General features: G+C 35.3%; 1 protein-coding gene across 7 annotated transcripts in view; it reads left to right on the forward strand.

Annotated features, from left to right (window-relative positions):
* The window catches only part of SAMSN1 (SAM domain, SH3 domain and nuclear localization signals 1), a 330513-nt gene that overhangs the window by 274014 nt on the left and 34987 nt on the right, over window positions 1-21512 (forward strand). For 4 of the 7 annotated variants that reach the window (XM_074389480.1, XM_074389481.1, XM_074389479.1 and 1 more), the window contains one exon: window positions 1-19835. This exon is cut by the window's left edge and continues 12960 nt beyond it. Coding sequence is in view for 3 of the 7 variants with exons in the window: in XM_010344882.3 (XP_010343184.2) it covers window positions 17501-17560; window positions 19782-19853 (132 nt within the window). In the remaining 4 variants the exon portion in view is untranslated. Of the gene's footprint in view, window positions 19854-21512 lie in introns of those variants that run through there. The other 3 variants (XM_074389483.1, XM_010344881.3, XM_010344882.3) reach the window with 2 other exon arrangements.

The raw sequence follows: 21512 nt of genomic DNA on the forward strand, positions 1-21512 counted from the left end.
ATGATATTTGGGTGGGGACACAGTGCCAAACCGTGTCACCTGGGGTTAAAAAATAAAGCCAAAAGCAATGGTTCCATTGAAACAATTGTGTTTACAGAAAGAAAAAAAAAAGTCTTACTTAACATACATGCAAGATACCGTTATCTTTCTTCTTGAATTTTGTTTTTACCTTGAGTAAAATAGGGTCTTACTCTGTCACCCAGGCTGGAGTTGCTGTACTGCAATCATGGCTAACTATAGCCTCAACCTGCTGGATAGGCCCAAGCTGCCTCCCAACTCAGCCTCCTTAGTACCTGGGACTACAGGCACCATGGCACCAGTCCAGCTAATTTTAAAATTTTTTGTAGAGATTCATTCTTGTTATGTTGGCTCTCAGGCTGGTCTCAAACTCCTGGGCTCATGTGATCGTCCCACCTCAGCCCACCTCAGCTCTCCATTGAGCTGGGATTATAGGCACGAACAACCAAACCTGGCTTGCTCATGCCTATAATGTTCTTACTACTAGTACCCACTACTGATAGTGATTTTAAAAACTTTTAAACATAAACATATACATTCAGATTTGATGAGATGTTATTGCATTACACTCTATAAATGCTTAAATTATAGAACATAACAATTTTCCTTGCCGATTTTTTCAACTAAAATGTTTTATTTTTCTATATTTATTGTTTGTTTATTTTCATGTCAGTTGCTGTGCTCACACTTTTTTGTACACTAATTTATTTAATATTTGTAACAACTGTGAGAGAATCACTTTTATTTAGCCTTATACATAAGGAGCCTAAGGCATAAGGAAGGTTAATTACTTTGAAGAAGGCACAGTTAGATGAAAAAAAAATGAAACTGATGTGAAATACATTAATTTCCCATACTTCTGTTCTTAATATACTGCCACTATAAGCAACAGGACTGTACATATTATTTCTGTTTCCACCTGAATTGCCAGCGAAATTTTATGGAGATCAGGGAGACCATGTATTTAAGAGCCTCTGTGAGTTTAGAAATCCACCATTCCTGTCTCTGACTATGCGGGAAGTTCATAAAAGAAATCCCTCTAGGTGTCCACACACATGTCAACACCTACAATTGTAAAACAATCTCCTTCCTTCCTTCCTTTCCTTCCTTCCTTCCTTCCTTCCTTCCTTCCTTCCTTCCTTCCTTTTCTTTCTCTCTCTCTCTTTTTCTCTCTCTCTTTCTTTCTTCCTTTCTTGACAGGGACTCACTGTGCTTGCTTTCTTCTTTCTTGACAGGATCTTACTGTGTTAGCCAGGCTGGAGTGCAGGCACAGTCACCACTCACTGCAGCTTCTGCCTGTCTAGGCTCATGTGACCCTCCTGCCTCAGCCTCCTAAGTAGCTGGGACCACAGTCCTGCACCACCATGCTCAGCTAATATTTGTATATTTTGTAGACATGGGAGTTTCTCTAGGTTTCCCAGCTAACAACTTTCTTAATAATCAAATACTTAAAAAAATCATGACTTAATATTGAAGCAAGCATAACCACATATCTTCCCTCTACAGCTAGTATACTTTGAATGTAGTAGACTCTCAATAAATATTTATAAAGTGAATTAAGTTTCTTGAGTCTACTCTAGGAGTGTCTAATCTTTTGGCTTTCCCGGGCCACACTGGAAGAAGAATTGTCTTGGGCCACATATAAAATACACTGATAATAGCAGATGAGCTAAAAAAAGAAAAGAAAAATCACAAAAAAATCTCATAATGTTTTAAGAAAGTTTATGAATTTGTGTTGGGCCACATTCAAAAGCATCATGGGCTTCAGAGTTATACATCCTTGGTCTACTACATATAGCCTGGTGCAAATATGGATACTCACTGGAGCTATGTACTTTTATTGTCTCTTTGTAACAAGTCTGTTAATATGTGTGTAAAAATGTGTATAAATACAACTATAACTCATTGTAAGCTTTAAGAACTGTAATATACTCAGTATCATTCAAGGATCTCCGGGGGAAGAGCCACTGTTACCTAACAGTAGACCTTTGGTCCAGGTTAAAGAATATGGAAGAAACTTTGAAAATAGAAAGAAATAGACCCCACAAATGAAAGTTAGTAACTGTAATTAGAAGAACTTGGCCTTTACTTGGCAGGGATTAATGATGTGTGTTATTAAATTTTAGCAGGTTTTTCTTCAAGTAAAGGAGATTCAAGTACCATTGTTATTTTTTGAGGGAAATGTTAGAATAATGACAGTTCTGGAAACAGCTTTTTTTAAACCATTCTTTTTAATCTAAAGTGCATACTAAATGAGACACCATTAGTGTCACAGATGCTAATTTTCACTAGCAATGACTGAAGTGGCATTCTTTCCCATTTGCATTTGAGCCTAGCAATGATGAGAGGTGATGAGTTGATTATGAGCTGTTTTCACTGCACTGCCTGCTGTGCAAATTTATGCTCCTAGACAAGGATGACACATAGTTGTGCCATTAAAGAGCTTTCTTCACTGTTTTTTGTATCAAAGCTGCTAAGATACATTTTTAACTCTTATCTAACCAGGTATAAGAAAGAGAAATATTCATATGCACTGGTGCTTGCTTGAGGCCAGGCACTTGCCCAAGGTGTTCATGTCCATTATTACATTTAATCGTCTCAGAACCCAGTGAAATAGACATTATTTTTATTTCCAATTTACCAAGGAAAAGCCCCGTAGATGCAAAATGTTTTCCCCAAGTTAAAAGATTTGGGATTTACAGCACGGCTTTTCTGATTCTAAGCCTGTGCCTCTCTCCCCCTACCCTCTATTACTTCTTCATCTGGGGTATAATTTTTGTTGAATGTTTGGCTTTTCAAACAGAGTTATCTGAAATAAAATATGTGATATAAAATGTAGGTAATATATTAAATTTACTCTCTTCCCATTTAAAAAAATAGTGGCTATAAATATCTATTTTAAATTCTGTTATTACTTCCCTCCCCTCCAAAAACAAAAAAGCCAGATCTCTCAAAAGATTGTCTTCATTTTTGTGTTTATATAGCACTGATGACATTATTCTAAAATTTGTAGTAAATTATATTGCAAACATAAACCAAATAAGACAAGTTAGGAGAAAACGAAGTCTAGAATACGTTAAACTATATCTCAATGTTCAACGAGGCAGACTTGAATCTAAGAACCTGCTACTTGCAGTCACACAGAGCAGCGGCACTGGCATTCCAGGAACCTGTTAGTAATGTGCATTTTTCAGTCTGCCCAGGACTATGAAATCAAAACATACATTTTAACAAGATACTCGGCAGTTCTGTGAGCACTTTAAAATTTGGAAATGATGTTCTAGGTTGATAGTTTTTAATCTAGGCCGAATATTTGAATCACTGAAGAGCTTAAAAAAAATACTGATGATTGGGGTCCATCACCAAATATTCTGATTTATCTAATATAAAATGTGACTGGGCATCAACAATTTTTAAAGTTTTCCAACCTGGCAGCACATTTTTCTACTTTTCAAAAGCCTTAGAAGTTAGTTCACTAATCCATGCATGCATTCATTCAGGTATCCTTCAACACAACAAGTATCTATTAAATCTTTTTTATGGACAATATGGGCAATACACTGAAGATACCAAGGTGAATAAAACAAAGACCCCTGCCCCAATAGGACTTACATTTACTGGGGATGACAGGCAATAAATAGGATAAATAAGTTAAATGTACAGTGTACTTGATGATAAGTCCCAAGAAGGAAAAAAAAAATTAACAGAAAAGAAGGATTTGAATTATGAGGCACTAGGGCAGGCTTGGTGAGAACCGGGCATTTGAGAATAGACTGGAAGAAAGTGAAGGAGCTGGTCTTGGGATTGGTGTAGGAAATTGTATTCCAGGCAGACAGAAGAGCAAGCGCAAAGGTCGTGAAATGGGACTGTCTCTGGTGTGTTTGAGAAGCACTGCCACAGAGTCCACAGGGGGAAGAGTAGCCACAAAGAGCTGGATCACAGAGAGTGTTCTAGGTCATTATAAGAATGTTGGCTGGTATTGAAAGATTTTTGAGAAGTTACAGAATCTGGCCTACAGTTTAGTGGGTATATTTTGGCTTTTGTGTTTCAAATATACTGAAGGGAGTGAGACCAGTTAAGAGGCTATTGCAGAAACCAGGCGAGAGAGAACTGTGGCTCAGAAAAAGGAATAGCCCAGTTGAGTTGGATGTCGAGAAGACTCTAAATTTGGGATCTATTTGTACCTATTGTATCCATTTAGATATGATTAGGAAACTTACCACATGCAGTGTAAAGATGACACACAGAAAGTTTCCACTACCCTGTCCCATTCTTACTTCCAGTTGGTGCTTGCATTCCAAGGAGAAGTGGCCTCATTCCATTGCTTATTGCCACCAGAAATTCACTGCAAAATTAATGTCTCACTTTCCAAAAGTTCTGCTTCTTCCTTAAACATACAATTTTCCATTGGATTTTGTTTCAATTTCTAGTTCAGCTTTTAAATAATTTTTAGCCTTGACCACTTCACTCCAAACAAAGCACTAATTCACTTTAGCTTTTCCATTTTACAGAATATGAATCTGTAATCAAGATGTACCCCAAGCAGGTAGCAAAACTTTGGGGCCAAATGTATTAGCTGTACTTGAAAAGTGTTCAATGTGCAGAAAGATCAGGAGAGGAATAGCTAGAGAAATGACAGAAGTATAGCCTCCCTTTTGTTTGGAAATTTGGATATTGCATTTTATAGGAAGCATTTTAAGGTCAGACTTTACTAAGATGCTAAATTTGTTAAAAATCAATTTAATCAGGCACTTATCTCTTTAATCTTTCTTTGTCTTGCTTTGGAGATGAATGGTTTCAAAATTCCTGAAAAGTGTGTGTGTGTGTGTGTGTGTGTGTGTGTGTGTGTGTGTGTGTGTGTTCACAATAATGGAATCAAGTCTGTACTCTACATAGCTGTTTCCAAAGTTAGCATTACCGAACAGATCCATGTCTCTTCCTTTCTAGTAGGGATTTGGATGAACTTTCAGAAACAAGACATTCGTATTAGCTTCTTAGTAGAGAACAAAAATGTCCTGTATTAAGAATTGATTAATAATAGAAGAAGTTTTTAAACTGTCTCTGTTGGTAGATGAAGTGATTCTTGCATAGATAGAGGTGTTTGTCACCACAAGCCGGCTAAGTTCCCCTCCTTTTATGTGAAGAGCTTTGAGGTTTTTCACGAAGTCTGTATTAGTTTGCTATGGCTGCCATAACAAAACACCACAGTCAAGTGGCTTTAACAACAGGAATCTACTTTCTCACAGTTTTGGAGGTTGGAAGCCCAAGATCAGTGTGCTGGCAAGGTTGGCTTCACAGAGAGCTATCAGGGAAGGATTTGTTCTGGGCCTTTCTTTTTGACTTATAGATGGCTGCCCTTTTACTGTCTCTTCCTCTGTGCCTGTGTGCTCCTGATGTCTCTCTCTCTCTCTCTCTGTGTCCTGACATCATCTTATAAGGACACCAGTAAGAATGGATTAGGTCCTACCCTAACGGCCACATTTTTTACCTGATTATCTCTTTAAAGGCTTTGAATCCAAATATAGTCATGATCTGAAGTTGTAGGTGTTAGGGCTGCAAATCAAAGGAATTTGTGGGAGTCAGTTCAGCTCGTAACATAGTCCATGAGTTTGTACTAAGTGGAAGTGAGGATTAGGTTTTTAGTGGCTTCTTTCCTTCCAATTACTCTAGATCTTTCTCCACTTCCCGTTGACCAATCCCTAATGCTGCCAGCCCCAAATTTGACTTGCCAGCCTTTTGCCTTCACTCTCCAGTCTTTGCTATGCTTCCCTTCCTCCCATCCAAATGCAACTCTGCTACATCCCGTAGACCTCCATCAGGAATCATTTGAAAACTAAAAAGTAAAACATCTGTTCAACTCCCTTGAGTAGTGTTTTCTGGCTACATATTAAAAGTAATTACAAAAACCGTGATTACTTTTGCACTAACCTAATATTAAACTCATCTGGGGCATTTTACAAAAATACCTATGTCTGGGCCCTACTACCGGATCTTTTGGTGTGGTTGGTAGAGTGAGGCCCATGTTCCTGTGATCTGATCACTCTCATATGTGTCTGTCTGTGCTTCTCTTACCCTAAAATGCTCTGTGCACTTTTTTCCAACTCATGAACTCTTTATTTTTTATTGCATTTTAGGTTTTGGGGTACATGTGAAGAATATGCAAGATTGTTGCATAGGTACACACATGGCAGTGTGGTTTGCTGCATGAACTCTTATCTAATAGAATTTCTAGGTGGACTGTGATCACCTCAAGAAAGCCTCAACCATTTACCCCAGAACAATGTATTAGGGGCAGTCTGGCAGAGCAGAAGGCAACATGAACTAAAGGCACAGAGACCTGAGTGTGAACATCTTACTTGATATTTCTTAACCAGGGGACTTTGAACATTTTCTTAAGCTTCTTCAGCCTCATTGTGGTAATCAGGAAAAGGGAAAGTCTTAACACATGTCACATAGGGTTGATGTGAGAATTAAGTAAATTACCATATATAAGCCTCCTAGCTGGTAGTACACGTCCACTTCATAATCTCTTCCTCCTTTCTGTTTTCATAGTGCTTGTTCCACACTTCTCTCTCTGTGTGTGTGTGTGTGTATGTGTGTGTGTGTGTGTGTGTGTGTGTGTGTTTAACTCATAGTTTATTTCAGTATGTACTCCCAACTAGATTTACCATCAAGAACAGAGGATCAGAGGATGTATCTTACTCATATTTGTATCCCTGGGATTTTTGTTGAGGATTCAAGAGGGATTGAACTCAGTCTACCTAACTTTCGGATTACGTTTGCTTTTTATTGCACTTTGGCTACCACCAAAAACATTCATAGTATAAAGCGTAGTAGTGATTTCTCAAAATATGTATAGTGAGTGTGAAATGACTAATGGATAATATTAGTCATCTACAGAAATAGCCTGCTCCAGAAGATAGTTTGCAAATGGGTCACTGATAAAGATCTGGGCAGCACCCACATCAAAACAAAGTAACCATTCCTAGACTCAAAATAATCAAACATCGTAATGCCGTCTGTCTTAAGGACAAAAAAGTATTAGCAAATGGGTGTTGCTTTGCAGAGAGCCTAGAAATGTGTGGGAGAGTAGAAATTTGCCAGTGTGTCTGCAAACAATGCAAAACAGCTGAAGCAAATATCCCATTTGGCTGGGCAGACTTCTTCCCTTAGGTAAGATGTGTACGTAAGGCTAGGAGAAGAACTTCATGTCTCAATTTTTAATACCATTTAATTGACTTTACTGTGACCACCACATGAATCAAACAAACCTCCAGAAATAATCTGGTGTCCTATGTAATGCTTCTTCCAGGGGAAACGGTTTTTTGATCAGTCAACATGAATATGCATTTTTCTTGGCAGATGAAATTCTCACAGCAAATCAATGCTTGCTTGGTTAGTATTGCCATTTTTGATATCTTATCAGTTTGGTTTAGGAATTAGTCACCCTGAGGTTATATTATTTCTTCAAGCTTGAAAAATAAAGTTTCCATACTTGTTGCGGTGAGGGCCCGACCCTGGACATAGAGACATGATACCTGACCAAGGTATTGGCTTCCTAGAAGGATTGAGCTAAGTTGCCAACTGGCTTCACTTCCAGGTACATTTTCTCTACATAAGTAAAATGAAAACAATAATGAAGTTTCTTTATTATGTTTTTCGTAGTTTTAACAGCCTAAATTCCCAGAGTAAAAGTTGAGTCAAATTTACCTTGTATCAAAATCTACATAGTGATATGGTGTTAGTCTCAGTATTTGCTTAAAAAGAGCAAATTGGGATTTTCTGGGTTTTTTTCCCCCCTGAATACTTTACATGGTTATAGTTATGCTACTACTATTTTTAATTAAATAAAAGTAGCTGGGCATGGTGGCTCACAAAAAATTAAAAAATTAGCTGAGCATGGTGGTTTGCACATGTAGTCCCAGCTACTTAAAAGGCTGAAGTGGGAGGATTGCCTGAGCCTAGGAGTTCAAGGTTACAGTGAGCTATGATCACGTCACTGTACTCCAGTCTTGGCAACAGAGCAAGACTGTGTCTCAAGAAATAAATAAATAATAAAAGTAATAAAATCTTAAATATATACTTTTTTAATACTTATGATTATAGTTTATATTGTTAGTTATTACATAGTGATATTGTTTCTTTTATCTTTTGTTTGATTTGTATGTTAGGACATCTAAAAATTTCAAATTAATATGACTATCTCACTGTATTTATCAATTATGAAAAAGTCATTACCAATAAAACAAATGTTTATAACTTTAAAAATATAGTTCCTTCAAAGATAACTGTTCTACAATTATTGAACATTACGTTATAGGTCAAGTAATGATCATAAACTGAGTTCATTTTTACCACCACTCTTAAATTTTAATTCTGCTGTTATCCCCTCAATAGACTGAAATATTCATCTAACCAAATCCCAGTTTGCTAAAAGGTAAATAAATATAATTGACAATTAAAAAATTATAGGACACTATCATCTCTTCCAAACATTCTAACATGAACTTACTGTTTTTTTCCCATCCATTCTCCCCTATTTGGGATTACATACCATATATTTGCCCCACATAAACATGTCTGTTCTTACTAAGAAAAAAAAGCGTTTAAATTCCTAAGACTAGCGGCAGCGGGTACTGCCTGAGATGGGAATGTTTATACGCTTTATGATATTAACTGCAGCACTCAACCTCAGGTGGCATAAAGCATGCAAAAAAGAACTTTCTGTCAGTTTTATTATTTCTAAAAAGGTTCCCCTTGAAGCAGAAGAGTGACCTTGCTCAGCTGAGCTGACATATGCCACTGGATTAATGGTCGAGCTCTGCTGGAGGGAAGCTCACAGAAACATTACAACTCCAGAAGCTGGGCTGGCGGTGACCATTAATCAGGGGGACCGAAATCATGCATCAAACACACTCATTTAAAAGTAGTAAAAATGACTCAAAAAAAAAAAAACTTTTTGAGAATTAACTTATTATTGTTTGTCATTACTTGTGTTCAAGGAGATCACAGAATGACTAAATATCCCCTGGGCAGACCTTTAGAAAGGTTACTGCATACCCAGAGGCCAAGTGAATACAGAGGACTTTTAAGGGAGTTTTTGTTCCAGAAAATTTGGTGGGAAACTTGGTTAAAAGGATTTTGCTTTCCCAACATAATTTTCACCTATTTATTTAACCATAATTTCAAAGTAATGGGTACTATAAATTTTTGCCTCTTTGTGATAATTTTATTTTATTTAAAAAACAGGAGTGACTGGAATTTAGTAGTTTAAATATGAGATGGGTAAACTGTTAGGAAATATTTCAGGACACTAAAGTTTGGTCAACATATTCAATTATCACATATGTTTAAAAGTTTTTAGGCTTAAAAGTACTGCACATTCTTTCATCATGTTAGATAATTTAAAAATTTTCAAGATTTCTTCTCTCTCTGATTATAGAAAAGAAAAAAAAAGGCTTACATCTAAGATCATGAAATAAGTTGCTCAATTTAACTTAGCTTATAATCAGTTACTCTTTTTTTTAAATCTCCTTTGATTGTCTTTTGGATAAATGACACTATATAAAATACATATGATAAATCTTATTAACAGTACAACAAATAGAAAAATCAGTCACTTATTACAAAAACCAGAATAAATTTAAGTTTATGGTTAATGTAGTAAATTCTATTTCAATCAGTATTTCAAAGTTATTTTCTTAATTAATGGTTGCTTTTTTAAACCATCATCTTCAATATTACCTCTGTCTATTAGCCATATCCTATACAGGAGTATTATTTAGACAGAATTATTTACTTGTAGAATTATTTGGTTTTGAAGTTTAGTTACAGAATTAAAACAGTTGATAACTATGTGACTAGTTAAAATATTTAATATTCTGTAATAAATAGAGAAAATATGCACAGAACAGTTAATCTCCAAACTTATGGAAGAATTTTATATATATATATATATATACACACACACACACACACATATACACATATAGTAAATTGAAAATTTGAGTCATCCATCCTTTGAATTGCCCTTCCTTTATCACTAGATAACAAAATTAGTAATGCAAAATTTGCTCAAGGAAATTACTTGAGTAGAGATGGCAAATGCATAAAACATGTTACCCATAATTCCTCATTACTTCCCCACATATCCACTATCTTCTGTAACCACTGTGGACACAGTTAATCATGACTTTTTAGCTCTGAAAGTGGCTTTGGAATCCTTTTCAACGCAGCTGTCCATGAAACTTTGACAAACTATCCATGCTGGTGCATGCATTGAAAACTTTTTGCCAATTTTAGTTTTGAGACATAGTTCATCCAGACAATAAAAAATCCCAGTGAAATATTCCTATAACAAATACAAAACTTTTTTATAGTGACCTAAATGATGTGTACTAGAGACAGTATTTATTTCTTGCCCATGAAAGTTTGGGAGAGAATTATATTAGATACTAGACAATTTTTTTATCACCCAGTGATCTATTTTATATATAGCATATGTTCCACTACTTTTGCTACTTATCATAACTTTAGCAATCACAATCTTTGGATTTAGCGATTATTTCTAAAGAGCCCCTTTTTCAACAATTTTACAAATCTAATTTTTGAAAATGTTGAAGTAAATTCAAATTATGTTGATTTCAGCTAATTTTACTCCCAAAATCTGTGATTATTTTAGTGTACCATTATGTAGACAAACTATAAATTAAGCAGGCATAGGCACTCAAAATGCCTTTCACGTACTAAGTCAATACAAATAAGCATAAATGAATGAATGCAAATTTCCAAGTTGACATTTACTATAGATTTTAACTTCTTTTATTTTGTATATGAATATAATCTGCTTATAGGAATTGATTCTTTATTTGTCTACCTTTCATTGGAACATGATTCTGTTTAGTTCCTATGGGTCGGAATGATTTGGTCCATGGCACCAATACAGTATACATCTCTCTCAGGGTTGTCTCTTATTTATTCATACGGACAGAATGCAAAGTTGAGCCATAGAAGCCACTTAGAGTATTTATGTTAAATTACATGAGGCAAACCGTTATGGTCTTTAAACATCACCAAATCATTGTCATTAGTTGTAACATGATTAAGTTCTAATTTGTTTCTGTGTAACTGTGAGATACATGATTTTTGACATTTAACTTGAAGAGTAATGTGGGATTTGTCATTTGCTATGGTTTTGCCCAAGCCTCACAACTGTAGGATTTTTATCCATTGGAACTACAGTGACAATTAATGTGCACTAAAACATTCACTAAAATGGCATCAGAAAAGGGTTTCATAAGGAAGGTGAGACTTAATCCTGCCCTGAAAGAGTAGGCTGGGTTTGAGGAGGTGGAATAAAAAAAGACCAATATTCCTTGAACAAAAAACAGCAAGAGCAAAAGATTAGAGATATAAATGAGTTTGTCTATAGTGACCAGCAAGAAGTATTAGAAATTCTGCTAAATCATTTTAACTAACATTGCCTGATACCATAAGAAATCACAAATGCACTGCATCCTGAGTATGGACTTTGTTTTGTTGACTGAGGAAGAGCTATTTACAAACTCCAATCCTTAGTTCTCCTCATCTGTGAAGTGGAGAAATTAATGCCTAACTCAGAGGGGGACTGTGTTTATCTAATGAAATAATTATAGTTAAATAGCATGGCATGGAGTTTGGCAGATAGAAAGCTCTTGGTAACAGTCATGGCAATGCAGAGCAAACTTTACATTTTGGAAGGAGTAAGATAATGAGACATATGGTAGATTATATTAGAGGGGCAAGAATTTAGGGACAAATGATCTGAAAGTTGTTGCATTGGTTCAGGAATTAGCAGATATTTTAGTAAAAATAATGGGGAAAAAAACCTACGATGAAATTTTGAGAAAGAATTGAACACATATATAGGCTGGGAGAATGTGCATTTGTGGTGTGTTACATTTTACATTATGTGTCCAAACTCACCAAAGAGAGCAAGGAGCAAATACCGTTTTCAAATGGGGCTGGTGAAGGGTTCAGAGGTAGGGCCAAACTAGATCCTCAGGGGGAGCAGGACATGGTTACAGAGCCTTTGGTTGGTACATCTGCCTTGCAGCCTAGAGGCAGGCAGAGAGTGCTTGGGCTGGGAAAAGCATAAAATTGAGTTCCCTGGGAAAATTCTTAAAGATTTCAAGAAGTGTTGTCATAATGAAAGAGTTCCAGGAAGACCAAGAAGTACCATTTATTTATTTATTTTAGTATTTACTTTAGTGGTATTTATGGGTTTAGCATTTAGAGAAGAAGAGAGAAGGAATCGAAAGTGCACAACAACACAGTTACGCACCTTACCCAAATATTAAGTCATGCTGGAGACGAGATCTTGTTTGAAGACCCCCAAAGTTAGTGCTGGCTAAGGATGAAAACGAGGGTCAAATTCTTCTGGTTTTGGTCAGAAGCTTGATTCTGATTTGTACATAGACTTTCTAATCTTCATTCATGTTCGTAAAGACAGGCTGGTCAGTATTCTAGAAAACCTGGTTAGTTTCATTCTCTCTATGAAACGAACTTTGCCGTAATTTTTATGCTGCTCAGAAAGCAGGTCTCATTGAAAGAAGACAGGATCTAGATTCTGTAATGGAATGGCATTGTGTAGGAGTAGGCCCAGCAGAATTTTCACAACAGGGAAAACAAATTGAGCAGTTCATGGTAGTGTAATCGTGGCCACATTTTCTAAGGCTTTCATTTCCTTTTTAATAGCTTTCTAAAGAATTAATGATACCAATTCTTTTGCCATGTTATGCTTTTTACCTGAAAAAGTGATATTTAAAACATATGACAGCGTTAATTTTAATATATAAAACATATCAAAATATTATTTAAGAACTATTTTCAGGCAAAATAGATTTTCATAATTTCTATTCCATTCCCAGAAGTAAAGCATGACTTATAGTCTATGGGTACATCGTAAATAATGGGAATGAGATGTGATTGTAAATTTGAGGCTTTTTTACTCATCAAACTTGTTTTGTTGCATAAAATAGGCTGATATGAATAACCACTTACAGAGGTTATGGATCATGCTGCATTGTTGTTTTTTTTTTTTTTTTTTTTTTTTTTTAGTTCTAGTTTCTTTTCTTTGGGTAATCTTTAGAATGGTTTCAACTTGCAGAAAACATTTCTAGTGTCACATGAACTTATGAAAGTCTTTAGCATGGAAATTTTGACAAAACTTTCTAACACTGTGGTGGAGGCAGAATCTGCACTTCTTACAGATATTTTTCAGTTGATAGAAAAGTTACTGAACCAGAGAGATAGAGTAGACTAGCTTTTGTTCTTAGAGTCCAGATGTACATTGACAATATTTAAAGCACTGATACATGTTTGAACTTTGGGCTGCCTTTATCCCAGGGTAAAATGTTCATGTCAGAGGTAAGGCTTTACAACTCTAGTTGTCTTTTAGCCTTCAGTTTCCTGATATCCCACGGAAGTGTATTCCTCTGGCACCACATGCCACTGAGGCAATTCTAACTGATTAATTTAAGTGAGTTAAATTTGTTCAACCTCTTCAAAAGATCTGAGCACCTGAGTTAGTTAGAACAATTAAATCCTCGAGTGCCTTTGGATAAAAGCTGACAAGCTTATTGAGATTTAGCATTTTATTATGGTAGAATATTCATAGAAGGATGTGCTGAAACAGAATTCTGATCTTTGAGTATATTATTAACCAACGCTCTTTGTGCAGTATGTAGAAGAGGTGAAAATTTGTTAGCAGGGTGTGTGTAATTTTTAATTTGCCAGCATATTTCAAGGTACTGCAGATGTGTGATTCACATATGCAAATTTTTTCTTTGAAATAGACTGTGAAAGTTTTCCATCAGCACCTTACCCAAATATTAAGTCATGCTGGAGATGAGATCTTGTTTGAAGACCCCCAAAGTTAGTGGCTGGCTAAAAAAGAAAATGAGGGTCGATTTCTTCTGGTTTTGGTCAGAAGCTTGATTCAGATTTCTACAGAGAGACCCTCTAATCTTCATTCATGTTCAGAAATGCAGGCTGGTCAGTATTCTAGGAAACCAAATTAGTTTCATTTTCTCTATGAAACTAACTTTGCCATAATTTTTATTCTGCTCAGAAAGCAAGTCTCTTTGAAAGAAGACAGGATCTAGATTCTGTAATAGAATGGCATAAGGGAGGGTCTAACGAAGTGGAGAATTTTTTTTTTTTTTTTCCAAATCAAAAAGATTTTCCCAGCACAAGGGTGGAGCATTTTTATAAAGGAACTTTTTGCAAGTTCTGGTTCCAATAGTTTCCTTATTGAGAAGAGCTAGATGATATTTAAGAACAATGCCAGCTTTGTATCATGAAACAACTTTCTGTAATAATTAGGTTGTTTTGCAAAACTAGAAAAGAAAGGTGACTAATTAAAAATCTTAATTGCTTTTGTATTATTTATTTGATTACATAGAAACACACATACACAAATGTGTTCAAACACCCCAGCTGACCCTAGTTCAGCACTCTTTTTGTATAAGCCACATGGATTCTGTGGAAGAAGGTTAAGTACACCATGTTATTGCAGATAGTCTTCAAAACAGCAATCCAAGGTCACATGTTTATATCAGAAAGTTAGTTGTACTAAAATGAATTTAGGAAACACAACTTTATTTTCTTCCCTGTCTGTACTTCCAAACAACCATGATCTAAGCTATATTATGATTTTCTTTTTTACAAATTGATTCCATATTAAAGTTATAAGACCACTAACTTTTATAAATTATTTTTAGCTATTATATAGAAATATTTCTTTTTAAAACCTAACATTTTATTATGGAAAATTTTAAATATATGCATAAGTAGAGAGTAGTAAAATCTATCCCCAGCTAATCATTCAAGAAGGGTCAATTGTGTTTCTTCCTTACACCCACACATTTGCTGCTCCTCACTACGTTATTTCAAATTGTATATGAGAGAGTAACCTTACTTCCTTGACATCAATAGCTAGTTCCTTAAAAAATTTCCCCAGTTGTCTCTTGTTTTTGGTATAGTGGTTTATTTGTTCTATATTTAAACAAGATTCATGGGTTATATTTGGTTGATCTGTTTCTGAAGTCTCTTAATTTATACTTTACCTCTTTTTTTTAATTTTTTTACATTGATTTGCTGAAGAAACTCAGTTCTTTTGTTCCGTAATTTCTTGTCTGTATTTTTTCTGATCGACTGTATCTTCCTGGTATTATTTAACATGCTCCTTTGTCTCTTTTTATCCTTAAATCTGGTAGCTGGATACAGAGCTTAGTGTGATTGCCTTCTTCCTTCCTTCCTTCCTTTCTTATAAACAACATTTCATTAGTTATATTTGGTGCTCCATCACAAAGCATATATTCTGGTTATCTCCCTTTGTGTGATTTTAGTGTCCATTGATGATTATTGCCTAGATCTGACATTGCATTAGGGGTTTGCAAAATGGTAATCTTATTTCATTATTTTTAATTGATTAGCTGAAGTATGTACATATATAGAGCAGTTTCCCCTCATCAACTATAAATATTTAGTTGATGAACTATTTAGTTGATAAAACAGATTTCATACAGGAAATGCAGACTAAACGTCTAAGTTGTCCCTTTGTTAGTTTTCAGAATATAATTATGACATTTCCCAGTGTAACAGATGAATTTTTCTTTTTAATATCCTTATGAACTCATGAATTTTGACATTAGATGTATTTGAATATATTGCACTTTTCTCCAGTTTACTTATTCAACTTACACTAAATCCTAGAGGTTATTCTGTTGCATATAAAAATATGTTATTTAATTTTTTTTACAGCTACATACATTTGCATTATGTAGATTTACCTTACATTATTCAACCAGTATCCTCTTGATGAACATTAGGCTTTACATCTTTTTGATAATATGAAAGTGCTACAGTGAACGTTGAAGTGTAAACAATTCATATCCATTTGTTTTTCTGGCAAAGACATCTAGAAATGGAATTCTTGGGACAAAAGGAAAATGTATGTAGAATTTTGCTAGATATTGCCAAATTTCCCTCTATAGGTATTGTGCCATTTTACAAATGCATTTTAATTGCATAAAGACTGGAAACATTTGTGTAGAATATAAAGACTAAATATGATCTAACATCAACAAACACAAAGAATTATCTAAAATGCATTTTAATTACATAAAGACAGACTGGAAACATTTGTGTAGAATATAAAGACTAAATAGGATCTAACGTCAACAAACACAAAGAATTATCTAACCTCAGCAAATACAAAGAATTATCTATGTTGTGGCCAGGCGTGGGAGCTTATGCCTGTGATCCCAGCACTTTAGGAGACTGAGGTGGGCGGATCTTGAAGTCAAGAGATGGAGACCATCCTGGTCAATATGGTGAAACCCCAACTCTACTAAAATACAAAAATTACCTGGGAATGGTGGCACATGCCTGTAGTCCCAGCTACTCAGGAGGCTGAGGCAAGAGAATCACTTGAACCTGGGAGGCAGAGGTAGCAGTGAGCAGAGATCATGCCACTGTACTTTGTCTTGGCAACAGAGGGAGACTGTGTCTCAAAATACATATATATATATGTGTGTATATATATATATATACACACACACATATATATATAGTATTTTTAATTTAAGCTCTTTTTTGACAGTTATTTGCTTATATAATAACTGTCTTGATAGGAACTTCTATCATAAGATAATATTTACTAAGTCTAATACATTAACAATTGTATAATGCAACATTATCAATATTCAAACACATTCTCATTTATTAAGGACTTTTAGGAAGCAAGCTTTGTTTCCATATAATTCACCTTGTTATCGTAAAACTTAACAAGAACAGAAGTTACAAATGTGTTCATTGTTCAGACCTCATAGTAGACATTAGCCCCTTATTGTCATAAGCCATAATCTATACATCATGAAACCATCTGAGAAATTTATTTACTTTCTTTTAAACTAGAGAATAATGAAAAAATGTAAATGTTCTTTGAAATATTTAGATTTTCTTCCTAAGGGTGTCTTAGCATGGATTGATATACTCCTATGGCATAAAGCTATTGAGTAATTAGCAATGAGATGACTGACAAAACCCAAAGTAATAGTTCTGTGTCCTTCTTAAACCAGGACTCCTAAATCTGCTTTTCTTTATTGATATAATGAGTGGAGAATTAATTTTAAAAGGTGGTGGCTATTGATTACTTAATGGAAAATGATAGTGTAGAGAAATGCTGAAGTGAGTCTATTCTGTGCCCTCCTGTGCAACAGGACCCATTATCCAGTGGTGGAAATCATACCCTAACTCTCATTCATATTGAACAGGCTTGATGTAGGCTACAAAATTGTCTTGGGCATGGGCTCCAATCGGACATAGAATGGTTTTAAGTATATAAAAGAGTAATAGATTTCCCTGTGTTCAGATTGTTTATAAGCAGGACAACAATACACTCAATTCCCTTCTGTGATTGCTGAGCAATGACGGCCAGATGGAAAAGCCTACTAGGCAAGTTGGAGTGATTAATACTCTGGGAAGCCACTCTAGACTAGTAAGTACTACATAAGAAGACTTTGTATTTTCCAGTGTGGTTCTCCATTTCAGCCCTTCGCTTCCGCTGATCTCACCACAGGCTGAAGGGCTTGTTCAGCAGGGGTGGCAAGTCAGCAAAAGCTGCTAATTGTGTCTAACACAGATAATGTCCTTGGGGCACTATTCTGTATCACACTGTCTATCAAGCTAACCCCTTTTCATATGTCAGGATCTTTTTATTTCAGTTCATTTAAAAGGGAAACAAGGATTTTTAAAGACAGCTGGTAGGGGGACATAAGAGCTTCTAAGGACTAGGAGCCCTTGAAGCTGACTTGTACTAAAATGGACTGTGATTTCTGAAAGGACAACATAGCAGATCCTCCAATAATATCGTTCCTTCTGACATCATTTTGTTATAACATTGATGGAGAAAAAAAAAATCAGTTCCTGACCAGGGTCACCAGTCTTCTCATTTCTGTGTGGATTTCCTCCCACATCCCAAAGAAGTGCACGTCAGGTCAATTGGCGTGTCAGAATCGCTCCCGATGAGGGAGTGTGGATGTGTGCTTCAGTGCGCCCTGCGATGGAACGGCACCCTCTCCAGGGCTGGTTCCTGCCTTGTGCCCTGAGTTGTGGGGATAGGCTCTAACCACTCGCAGCAACCCTGAGCTGGAATAACTGGGTAAATAATTATGTTAGTTTTTAAAATTAATCTTTCTTAAATGTATGTATGGATCACGTTTGTTTCCATGTTTACCCTCAGAAGCGTTTGGGTCTGTCTGTAGTAATCTGGTGATGTTTTTGTGACAAGAAATAGGTCATAGAAACTTGTTATTTGAACTTGTTATTTCAAGTAGCCTACGGGAAAGTGGATTATAGCTGGTTTTGCTTAAGGTAGCAGTTTCTGAGATCCTATCGATAGCATTAAGGGAGAACTTGTACAAGATTTTATAGATTACTGACTCCCATTATTAATTGTCTAAATTACCAGATTATATGTCAGTACCACCCATTTATTTTTAAAATATGATAAGCTTGAAATGGGATAAAGACCTTTAGAAAGAAAATATTCTTGGGATTTATGGGTACAAAAAGAATACAACGTCAGATATCCAGCTTCTCAAAAATGCATAAAATTAGATAGTGAAGAAATATCAATTTTTTGACTCAATGACTCTCAAGAATTTTAAAATGTGTTTAAGAGATTCATTTATTTTGTCGCATATCAGGAATTATTTATAATTACCTGCCTAGAATGAGTTGCATAATACAAATTTAGCTTTGAAGGCAAAAGGTATTCAAGGCAACATCTTCTATTAACATACTGAGCTTTTTCTCAAAACCAGTGAATGAAACTGACGCAGAGGTCTCATTGTAATTCTATGTCAAAGGTGGACACATTCAGTTTTACTCCCAACCTTGGACTGTGCATACCTAAATGCTGCTTTCAATTTATAAATAAGTCTGTGTGTGTGCCTTCTCTTTCTGATATCCAGCAGAGAATTTCAAATGATCAGTAGTTGGTAATAGAATATACACTTCTGTTTTTTTTGTTTTTGTTTTTGTTTTTTTCTTAAAGTAGATCTTTTATTTTCACTTTAAAGTTTTGGGGTACATGTTCAGGATGTACACGTTTGTTACATAGGTAAGCATGTGCCATGGTGGTTTGCTGCACCTGTCAACGCATCACCTAGGTATTAAGCCCATTGCCCATTAGCTATTTTTCCTGATGATCTGCTTCTCCCTGCCCTCCTCCCCACAGGCCCCAGTGTGTGAACAGACTTGATCTTTGTGAGGCATAATGGTGGGTCTAGTTAGATGCTTGCTTTTTGTTTGTGTGTTGCATTGTTGTTATTTGTTTATTGGCTGGTTGGTTAGTACTACATTCCACTAAGTTTGTGGTTAGCTCATTTCAGGGGGCTTTAGTTTAGAATTTATGGATTCTTCAGCTGCCACTTCCAAGAGCAAAATTAAAATCATAAATTTAAAATAATTTAACCAAGATTTTCTTCAAGGTGTTTACTTAACACTATAACATAGAAAGACATTTTATCAACTGTAAGTATAAACATGTTAATTATATCTTCACAGCCTTCAAATATTCCAGAGAGAAGAGCTTTTTAAACCCTCTATTTGCAAAAGATGGGGCTTGTTCAGCTATAATCTAATATATTAATCAGTTTGGGCAGTGAAAATAACCAACTCTAAGTTTCCTTTCCTTTTTCTTTTCTATTTTATAGCGAAGCAGCAGTTTTGGGAATTTTGATCGTTTTCGGAATAATTCTATATCAAAACCAGGTGATTCAGCTGAGGTTAGTATTTTATTCCATTTTTATGAATATTATGCAAACACATGAAATATGAAGACAGTGTCATTTTTGCAAAGTACAATAAGAAAAATAAATACATTTTAAAATTATAGCCTTGCACATATTTTCATGATAAACGAACAAACCATTATTTAGTACTGTTGTAGAGAAAAACGACGTTCTTGTCACATGACCAGGAAAATTTAGGCCCACAGACACATTGTAGGGTGAGTAGGGCAGGGTTTATTGTGTGAAAAGGAAAAAAGGAAAGAGAAACTCTCAGCAAAGTGAGAGTCCTACTAGCAGGCCCCTACCTTACAGATTGACTCCTTGGCCACTTCAAAGGAACGGAAGAGGCCAGGCTCCTCCCACTGCAAAGGACGGGAACTTCCCGTAGCTCCACCCAATTCCCCCAGCGCACAGGTGGGCATTATTCAGAGAGAAGCAGTTGGGAAAGAGTTGGCTTCATCCAGGAGCAGCAGTCTGATTTTTCAGCCTTCAGGATGTGACGTTTTGCCAGGGACCCTCATCTGTCTCTTGTCTCTATCAGTATCCAGTATCATGCAGGGCATTTAGAGTAAAATGCTATTTTAAGAAGCCTAACAGATGTTTGGAAAAGCAAAATATACACCTAAAAAGATGGAATTCAAAAACACTGACAATTCCAAATTTCCTATTTCTGCCATAAAACAATGTGTGTGTGTGTGTGTGTGTGTGTGTGTGTGTGTGTGTGTGTATTTAGGTATACACACACACACACCAACATTGTATTTGTACACATTATTTACGATATATATATAATTTTATGTAAGTTGTAATTGCTTTAAATTAGAAAATGATTAGGTGGCTCAACTGCAAATTGGTTAAGGAGAGCAAATGGCTGCTCAATTGGACTCTCACACTTCAGTGTATACTGAAACATCCCATTGGTGAGTACTATATACACATTAATAAATTACAAACATTTTAAATGTAGCTTAAGAAAAGCTTCCCATAAAATTAGGCTTACATACAAAAAATTTCAATAATATGTACATTTAATGGAGCACTCACCATGAAATAAGCACAATGCTAACTTTACCTTTGCAGAAATATGCGTGCTTCATCAAATAAAATTACTTCTAAATTACAGAGTGAATAAATGACAAAGGCAGAACTCAAACTCTTCTCTGACTCCAAAGTTTGCCATACTATCTCATAAAGTAGGGGCCACATTTGCTAAGTGATTAATGACAGGTGTAACAACAACTAATAAAATAGTACAGAAATGGGGTGTCTACTGAGAAAACGGAAAATACTGTTTATGATTGAACCTGATTCAGCAAGCTCACAGGTAATATATTCTTTTCAAATCAATAGGTTTTTAGATCTTATGTTTATTTTCAGATATATCTATCTGTAATATTTTTAAATATTTTAATTTTAGTAATTATCTCCTTTTATTTATTATGTATATATTCACATTTATAAGTAAACTTGTACATAACTATATAGTTAATCGACATTTACATAATTGTAAGCAATATAAGGAATATATACATATAAATCTCTCTCCATATATATGTATATATATGTGTATATATATACATATATATACATATATACACATATATATACATACATATATATACATATATATACATATATATATGTGAAGAGAGA

This window comes from Saimiri boliviensis, chromosome 18 (genome assembly GCF_048565385.1).
Source record: "Saimiri boliviensis isolate mSaiBol1 chromosome 18, mSaiBol1.pri, whole genome shotgun sequence".
Classification (NCBI taxonomy): Eukaryota; Metazoa; Chordata; class Mammalia; order Primates; family Cebidae; genus Saimiri; species Saimiri boliviensis.